Raw genomic sequence first — 9,858 nt, forward strand, 5'->3', positions numbered from 1 at the left:
CAGGAAACAAGACAAGGAAAAGACCTAAAAAAATAAACCCAAAACAATTAAGAAAATAATAATAGGATGATACATATTGATAATCACCTTAAATGTAAATGAGTCAAATGCATCAACCAAAAGACGTAGACTGACTGGGTGGATGAAAACCTGTGCATATATGTACTTCCAAATACTATATCTCTCTGCTTAACCTCCCAAACAATATGGAATTATTTTATATTATTAGGTTAATCATGTTCCCATTACAGCTTGCAATTGCACTGATCTTTAAATGCTCTCTGGCTAATGATTGTGAAAATTGAAAAACATCTTTTACTATTGTGATTATGTAACTATTACTCCTTAATATCATTGTATCATGATTGGTCAACAATAGAATTCTATATCATCAACACTAACATTTAATAGGAAAACCTATAGTCACCTTTTAAAATAAAGATGCATATCTGAAATATCTTGGAATTTTTTGAAAAATACAAATGCCCGGGTATTGCTTTTTTCCTCCAAAGCTCCAGATACGATTCTAAGGAGCAGCCATGTTTAAGAAGAACTGGACCACAGGATGATCTTTTACTTTTATTTAGTTGGTTTCACTTTTTCTATTTCATATTCAGTGTTCCCATCTCATTTAGCTTTTGTTTTCAGATTTCTCCATCTCTTCTACTTTTTTTTTATGTCCTTTTCTCAAGCTTTTATCAAGCATAGTAGAACAGTTTTCATATACATATATATATATAAATAGTATTTGTAGGGTATATATATATACATATACATATAAATTAATAAATTTAGAAATTCATAAATTTTCTAAGATATATGAATTTTTTCCTAAATAAAAAAATTTGACATTTTGACTCAACTTGACTTCATATTAATAAAATGTTATATTTCTAATTATAAAAATTAGAAATTCATAAATTTTCTAAGATATATATACATATGTATATATATATCTTAGAAAATTTATGAATTTTTTCCTAAATAAAAAATTTGACATTTTGACTCAACTTGACTTCATATTAATAAAATGCTATATTTCTAATTATAAAAATATATATACAACAAGCAACAAAGTTTTATTATATCACATAGGGAACTATAAACAATATCGTGTAATAACCCATAATGGAAAATAATTTGAAAAATAATATATGTGTATATGTGTAACTGAATTACCTGGCTATGTACCTGAAACACTGTAAGTCAACTATACTTCAATAAAGTATATATGCTAAGAAATTTTAAAAAAGAAATGGAGCTTTATGGTACTCAAGGATGAGATTCTGCAAAGTATTTTAAGGTCACTATAGAAAAGTATTCTACACTATAAAGTCTTTTAAGCATATAAAAGACTATGTAAATAATCAATAACACGTCACAGACCATAACAATGTTTACTGAGCTTAAAAAAAAAATTAGAAACTCATATATATATATATATAAATTCTTTACATTATTAATAGTACTTCTAATAATAATGAGGAGGAGAAAAAGAAAGAGGAGGGTAGAGATAATTTTTTTTCAGCAATGACTATAGTCTGGGATGACCCAGAGGGATGGTATGGGGAGGGAGGTGGGAGGGGGGTTCAGGATTGGGAACACGTGTACACCCATGGCGGATTCATGTTGACGTATGGCAAAACCAATACAATATTGTAAAGTAACTAGCCACTAATTAAAATTAAAAAAAAAAAAAAAAAACTATAGTCCAGACCTAAATCCCAGGGACAGGGGAGCCTGGCGGGCTGCCGTCTATGGGGTCGCACAGAGTCAGACACGACTGAAGTGACTTAGCAGCAGCCTCAGCAGCAGCAGACCTATTTTAATTGTTTTCTTCATATTGCCTCTTCGAATCCTGCCAACAACTTTATGAGGTACCCGTAAATGTTATTCTCTTGCCGAAACATTTGTCTTATCTTTTTCTCTGAAAATATTTTATAAGATTGTTGCCCAATTGGTCAAAGTTTATGGGAAATTTTAAGACAGCAAGTGGATAGACTATCTATAGCCTATTGGGCAAATTTGGCTCATGAACTATTTTTATTAAAAGCTTTATTAGACATGCTTTAGCTCTTTCATTTACATGTTGTTCATAGCTGCATCCACACTACAGAGAGGGACAGTTAGTTACCTCAAGGACTTATGGTCTACAAATTCTAAATTATTAATATATGACCCTTTTATAGAAAAAGTATATCTTGACTGGTGATATTGATAATCAAAATGCTCATACAGTTTGCAAACATTTATACTAACCACTAAGGAATTTGCATAGTGTTATGTAGAGAGCTGTATTATCTGATAATATCAACATAAACTCTCTCATATCTTTTGCAATAATTTTACAGTTCTTTTAATTACCAGAACTACACCTATCTACAGTCTATGGTATATATTTTTTTTGAGTTATTAAGAAGTCACAGTTATCAATCAAGTCTAACTTCAGTATTTTCACATGTTTCCAATTAAGCTTAGAAATTATAAATGTCCAGCATGAGGGGAGGAAAAAGTAACTGCATGACTTCCCTACAGTGTGGAAATCGCCTCAGTATGGTTTATGTTATTTTCTGTGTGTTTCAGCAAATGATGTATCTAAGACTCTCAACTGAGTATTGTACAAGAATATCAAAACTTAGTTCAATGAATTATGATTACAGTCTTTCTATAATAATGGTTTAAAAGTGTAGGATGAGTTTGAGCACTCTCCATTATTATTTCAGTTTTTGACTTCATGGAAAACAGAAAAAAATGTTCAGGGCTAAAATTGTATGATCTTGTACAATTGTTCATATAAATTCTAATCAGTACATTTTCCATATGATATCATATTCTACTGCTTAAAATAAGCATTTTTAACAAGACAATCTCAGTTTAGTGTATATTAAAACTTTGGTACTGTTAGTTTCTCTAATACTGATTAGGCATATCACTTAAAGAGACAATTAAAAGAATTGTATGTATAAGCTATTATCTCAAAATAGCCACAGACATGAGAAAGTTATTAAAAAAAAACTTAGTTATTGATTATCAAAAGACCAGCTTAACATCAAGCATTTACTTAAATATACAACTGACCATGGCAAATGTAGTCATATTTGGTATCCAGCAACTACAAATTGGCAATTGGCATGGGTACTTGCCATATAACCTCTAAAAGGATTAAATCATGTGCTGCTGCAACTGCTGACCTTCAACACTCTCTGAAGGAGTAAGGGTAGAGAGAAGAAATGAGGCACCCTCTGCTCCAGGAAAACTGCCAAGACAAGTCTTCAGATAGTTAGATACACTCAGGAGCTGATTTTATGAGCCCAATTCTTGTATCTCCTCATATCTAGAAAAGCACTAAAATTCTTGATGGTGCAAATTGTTTCTCATGACTGGCAGAAGCTTCATAAGACCAGCAGAAATTCTAAAATAAATGTGTGCTTAATTGTATATCAAAATCACATATACACTATCTTTCCCCCGTACCTCTTTGGAACAGTTTCTCAGAGCTATTTGAGGCACTGTCTCCTGGGTTGCTCATATTGCCCACCTAAAAACTTAACACACAGCTCTCGTTTTTAAGTTGCCAGTTTCTTCAGGTTTCTTAAAAGAATAGTTATTGTATATATGTTAATATTGGCATTTCCCCAAAGCAGGGTCTGCATCATAATTTTCCCTAAGCAACTATTTATTATAATAGTTTTTTGAATTGAAGAATAATACAGTGATGTTTGAATGGCATCATCGACTCAATGGATATGAGTTTGAACAAATTCCAGGAGAGAGTAAGGAACAGGGAAACCTGGGTGCAGTCTTCTGCACCCGGGGAGTCTGCAGTCCATGGGGTCACAAAGAGTTGGACATGACAGAGTGACTGAACAACAGCACAGAAAATGTTAAACTCCATAATGGGAAACATTTTTTGATTTCTCAAGAAAATGTAATTACATTTTTCTTTTAGTTGTATTGTTTTTCACATAGTTACAAAGTAGGCCACAGTATGAAAAGGAAGGTGTGTGCAAGATTCTAATAAGACTGTCGGATTATGTTTATAGTCTCTGTGTAGTAAATTAAAAATAAGATTAAATATGATTTAATATGCATTTAATTTCTAGAAAACCTGATTTCTGGTGAGATTGTAAAACACTATTCTCTCTTGTGAGCACCTGTTCTGCCTCTTTCTGATTTTAATTTTCTAAAAATTAGTGTGAAATAATGAAATTAATTTATATTAAAAAAAGACCTAATTTCTCTATTACCATAAAAACAATGTTTCAAAGAAGAAAATAAAATCACTCCCATAGTTACCAACTAGAAAAACCAGCCCTAAAGGAAGAAAAGTACTTAAGAGAAGGATTGCAAATTTAATGGGAAAAAAACTGTATACTGTATAAGCATATATTTGTGTATATGATGTGTGTGTGTATATATATATATATATATATATATGAAGAATTCAAGTTTGAATGGCAAAAAGAAAATATACATATGCAAATATCCTTGATAAACTGCTGGCAATAAAAATATGAATGATTAAAAATGAATCTGTAAAGTTTAAAAATAAAATAAAATAAAAATAAATAAATAAAGTCCCTCTAGCGGTGAAAAAAAAAAAAATGAATCTAGGGAGGCTGTGTGGATATTAAGAGATTTTGAGATTCCTAGATTTTCATTTAATTGCTTTTCATTCATATGGGTCTAATTCATAAAACAGGACTTTTATTTTTCATTTACTTGAGAAAAATATAGTCTTCCTTGCTGTGTCCATGAAGGCTCGCTTGACTTGCTGATTCCTTAGGGTATAGATAAAGGGGTTCAGCATGGGAGCTATGGAGGTGTTTAGCACAGCCACTCCCTTGCTTGAAGACACCCTGTCCTTTGCTGATGGATTCATATACATGAAAATGCAGCTGCCATAAGAGATGGAGATGACAATCATGTGGGAAGAACAGGTGGAAAAGGCCTTTGTCCTCTGAGTGGTAGAAGGGATCCTCAAAATTGTTCTGATGATATACGTGTAGGACAGAATTATTAATGCTAAAGTGAACAAGAGAATAAACACAGCACAGGAAAACCCTACTATCTCTAGAAATTTGGTGTCTGAACAAGAAAGGTATAATAAGGGGAAATAATCACAACTAAAATGGTCAATAACATTGGACTTACAGTAATCAAGCTGTAGGAAGAGCATTACTAATGGGAATATGATTAAGAATGAAGCCAGCCAAGAGGCCAAGACAAGCAGTGTGCAGACTTTGTGATTCATGATGGTCAAGTAATGCAGCGGTTTGCAGATGGCAATGTAACGGTCATAGGACATGGCAGCCAGAAGATAAAACTCAGTGACTCCCAAGAAAATGAAAAAAAATAACTGAGCCATACAATCATTAAAAGGGATGGTTTTATCTCCTGTAATAATGGTGGCCAAGAACCTGGGTATACTGACAGTTGTGAATGAAACTTCTAATAAGGAGAAATTCCTGAGGAAGAAATACATGGGGGTTTGGAGGTGGGCATCCAGCAGGGTCAGGATGATAATGGTCAGGTTCCCAGTGATGCTGAGCATGTAGGTGATGAGCAGAAAGATAAAGCTCACAACCTGAAGTTGTGGGTCATCTGACAGTCCCAGGAGGATAAACTCTGTTATTTCTGTGTAGTTTCTCATTTTTTCTCCTTCTTTTGAGTAACCTTCAGGAGAAAACACAAACAGAAGACACAGAAAAGGGGATTATCCAAGTGTAGCACTGGGATTTGGCTCTGAAAGGAAGCCTACTATGCCCTGCTAACATAATTCAGGAGATTGTTTAAAAGTTAATGAAATAGATAACTTGTTTTGAAGTAAGTTTCTACTACATGTCAGATTTGTGATTCACAAAGAATGTTACTTTATAAAATCCCTAGTTTACAAATTGGCATCAGGCTAAAAATATTTTTAAAAATCTTATAAAAACAATATATCCTTCACATGAGAAGCAAGGATTATAATCTATGTTTTTCTCAAACCTAGGAAATACAGGAGGAGAGAAGCTACCTCTTGACCCTTTAAAAGTGTCTCCACAGGATCCCCTCCTATTGGGGTACTGTCTTTTCTTCAACCTCAGTAAATCGTCCTGTCCTAATATATGTCACCTAGTTTCTCGTATAATGATTGTTTCCTAGTGTAATATAGAAAAGCCAAATGTGTCAGGAAAAAGGCCATTCAGTGCATATGTTTCCAAAAGGAAAATCATGGAAGATGAATCTTGAGCTACATGCCATATTTCTTAAGTTTTGAGTCAGACTCACACTCACCTTCTCAACCTCCTACTCATCTGAAGCCCCAGATAATGGAATAAAGGAATCCAGGTCATGTATCTGTTTTGGTGGTCTTCTCAGATATTAGATACTCAAGAGTAGAAAGGAGGCAGAGTGGCCATTAAGTATATTGGATCTGTGGCATGAGCTAAGGAAACCAAAGTATGTCAATATCTAAAATAAAACATTACCTTCTGGAGAACATTTTCTTTTTCATCCAAACCTCTCTATCTACATACTATTAGCATTCTCTCTCTATCTATATGTGTATATTCTGATTTTTACATTATATTTTTATTTTATCTACATTAATATTCCCTTAATAGAAGTTCTATTTTGTCAGGCTACTAGTATAGTCCATGAAAGAGCAATGAAGTCTTTATTTTGTCATCATAACTAACAGTAGCAGAAATCATTTAAACAGTTAATTTCAATATCTGCCTCATTAACTACAGTAAAGTCTTTTACTGTGGAAAATTCTTAAAGAGATGGGAATACCAGACCACCTTACCTGTCTGCTGAGAGACCTGTATGCAGGTCAAGAGGCAACAGTTAGAACCAGACATGGAACAATGGACTGGTTCCAAATTGGGAAAGGCTGTATTTTGTCACCCTGCTTATTTCAATTTTATGCAGAGTGAAGTGAAGTAGCTCAGTTGTGCCCAACTCTTTGAGACCCCATGGTCTGTAGCCCACCAGGCTCCTCCCTCCATGGGATTCTCCAGGCAAGAATACTGGAGTGGGTTGGCATTTCCTTCTCCATGGGATCTTTCAGACCCAGGGATCGAACCCAGGTCTCCCACATTGCAGGCAGACGCTTTAACCTCTGAGCCACCAGGGAAGCCCCAGAGTACATCATGTGAAATGCCAGGCTGGATGATGTACAAACTGGAATCAAGATTGCCCAGAAAAATATCAACAGCCTCAAATATGATACCACTCTAATGGCAGAAAGTGAAGAGTAACTAAAGAGCCTCTGGGTGAGGATGAAAGAAGAGAGTGAAAAATCTAGTTTAAAATTCAACATTTAAGAAACTAAGATTATGGCATCCAGTCCCATCAGTTCATGGCAAATAGAAATGGAAAAAGTGGAAGCAGTGACAGATTTTTCTTTCTTGGGCTCCAAAATCACTAAGGACAATGACTGCAGCCATGAAATAAAAAAGATGCTTGCTCCTCGGAAGACTATGACAATCTTAGAAAACATATTTAAAAGCAGAGATATAATTTTACCAAAAAGGTCCATATCGTCAAACTATAGGTTTTTCAGTAGTCATGTATGATTGTGAGGGTTGGACCATAATGAAAGCTGAATGCCCAGGAACTGATGCTTTCAAATGATGGTGCTGGAGAAGACTTCTGAGAGACCCTCGGACTGCAAAGAGATCAAACCAGTCAATCCTAAAGGAAATCAACCATGAATATTCAATGGAGGGACTGTTGGTGACTGAAGCAGCAATACTTTGGCCACCTAATGTGAAGAGCCAACTCATTGGAAAATACTCTGATGCTGGAAAAGATTGAAAGCAAAAGGAGAATGGGGTGGCAGAGGGTGAAATGGTTAGTTAGATACAATCACTGACTCAATGCACATGAATCTGAACAATCTCTAGGAAATAGTGAAGGACAGGGAAGCCTAACATGCTGCAGTCAATGGGGTGGCAAAAAGCTGGACATGACTTAGTGACTGAATAACAACAATAACAAATTTCAATATCATTCATTTTTGAATTCTTATTGACTTGTAGCTTTTACATTCTAGTGTCAGGAGAGAAGTTTTTGCAATGGAATACTTAATTTCAAGTTGTGGGTTTGTTGATTTGTAGCATGTAATTTATTGTAACGTTGTGAAAATTTTCACTTTTTTTTTGTTTGTTTGTTTTCTCTACAAACCTGATCTTTCTTTTCATTTACTCCTCTGTATAGCAGAAAGTGGAGCTGCTGCTGATTTAGGGAAAATTCCAACTGAGGTCAATGGTGGCCAGCGCACTGGGAAAAAATGTGATGTTCACATTAAAATGAACCTATCCTTTTGCTAATCCTCAATGACTAGAGAAAAACGTTTAAGAGCACTTATAAGAAAAGCAAGCCTTACAAGCATAATTCCTGTAGGCAAATTTATGGCAACTCAAGTATTTGATAGATATTTAAAATTTGAAAGTCGTTGTTCTCAGTGAACAATCCTCTGCAACTAACAGCTATTTATGACTCTAATCTGTAAATCATTTCTAGGATGTGAAGTGTCAACCATTCCTGGGATGTTTTTGGTAATGTAATAAAAAATATATCCAAGTCTCTAAGTCATCATTTCATACTTTCCTTACTAATGGCTCATTCACGTTTCTTCTAGTCCCAAGGATCTTAGGATAGCAAGCTTCATGTTCCTTTATGTCTCTTTCTTTTTAATGAATTCTAGTGTCTTGGATAGCTCAGTGTCAAATTAGACTTGTGGATCTTTGAAAATGAAAATCAACCTATATAAAGCAAATACTTGCCATCGAGTTAAATAAAATTTGGGGTTAAATAAAATAACTGGAAATGATTTTTAGGACATATCTGCTATTTCACAGTAAATTGTAAGAATGGCTTCTTTGAGAAAAGATCACCAGCATTCCCTAAATGCTACAATTTGAAAAAGCAACAATATGTAAATGTCTATTAAGGATTGAATGATTGTTTTCCTTATTTTATCTAAATTGTGAGACATGGGTGGGAAGCTCCATAAATTCTACAATATAATTGGAAACATAAATTAGCTTCTCACATTCTCTATATGTACTGATTTTACTATTTAAGACTCCTAAGAAGTCATAAGTAATGCTATGAACAAATATAAACTCAAGAGGGTTTGCACCATCAGTATTAATAAAGGTGCATATGTGCTCAGTCATGTCCAACTCTTTGCAACCCTATGAACTGTAGCCCTCCAGGCCCCTCTGTCCATGGGATTTCCCAGGCAAGAATACTGGAGTGAGTTGCCGTTTCCTCCTCCAGGGGATCTTTCCAACCCCAGGATCAATAACCTGGGTCTCTTGAATCTTCTGCACTGGCAGGTTGATTCTTTATCACTGAGCTACGTGGGAAGCTCTGGCATTATTATGCAGAATTCCAATTATCTGTCTTTCCCTATTAATTAAGGATCTTTTTATTGGTGTTAGGTTTATAAGTTAGGATAATTTGTCATAGAAGAGCAGAATATTGGTTAAATTTTATATCTTGGGTAATAGTTTGGATTTATAACAACCCTAATTTTTTTTTCTAGAATGATTTGTTTCACTGCTGACTGTGCTTGCTGACATCTAACCATGTAATGACTTCATTATGACTGTATTAAAAAATTCATGAGTCAATTTAGATTATTTTCAGATTATTACCTTAAAACTATTTTTGAATAGTCCTACAGTTAGTTCAGAATTCTGTTTCTCTGACTCCTCTGAAAAAAGGCAAGTTACTTTTTCTTAATGGAAAAGGGGAGTCAAATCAAATTAGTCAGATCAACACACAAACCCATGTGATTAGGAATAATGAAGGAAAAAAATGTAATCACCTATATCACTTTTAGGATCTGTGGGTTTC

At 34.3% G+C, this 9,858-nt stretch overlaps 1 protein-coding gene across 1 annotated transcript; it reads right to left on the minus strand.

Moving 5' to 3' along the window:
* Positions 1 to 4,571: 4,571 nt before the first annotated feature.
* On the minus strand, positions 4,572 to 5,653 carry LOC139182996 (olfactory receptor 6C1-like). The gene has a single exon (XM_070788722.1). It carries the CDS (start codon positions 5,651 to 5,653, stop codon positions 4,715 to 4,717), a length of 939 nt encoding a protein of 312 aa, XP_070644823.1. The 3' UTR covers positions 4,572 to 4,714.
* Between the last annotated feature and the right edge of the window lie 4,205 nt (positions 5,654 to 9,858).

This window comes from Bos indicus, chromosome 5, assembly GCF_029378745.1.
Source record: "Bos indicus isolate NIAB-ARS_2022 breed Sahiwal x Tharparkar chromosome 5, NIAB-ARS_B.indTharparkar_mat_pri_1.0, whole genome shotgun sequence".
Lineage (NCBI taxonomy): Eukaryota > Metazoa > Chordata > Mammalia > Artiodactyla > Bovidae > Bos > Bos indicus.

Excerpts from the sequence above, each read along its gene's own strand:
- LOC139182996 (XM_070788722.1), bottom strand. The coding sequence starts at position 5,653 with ATGAGAAACTACACAGAAATAACAGAGTTTATCCTCCTGGGACTGTCA.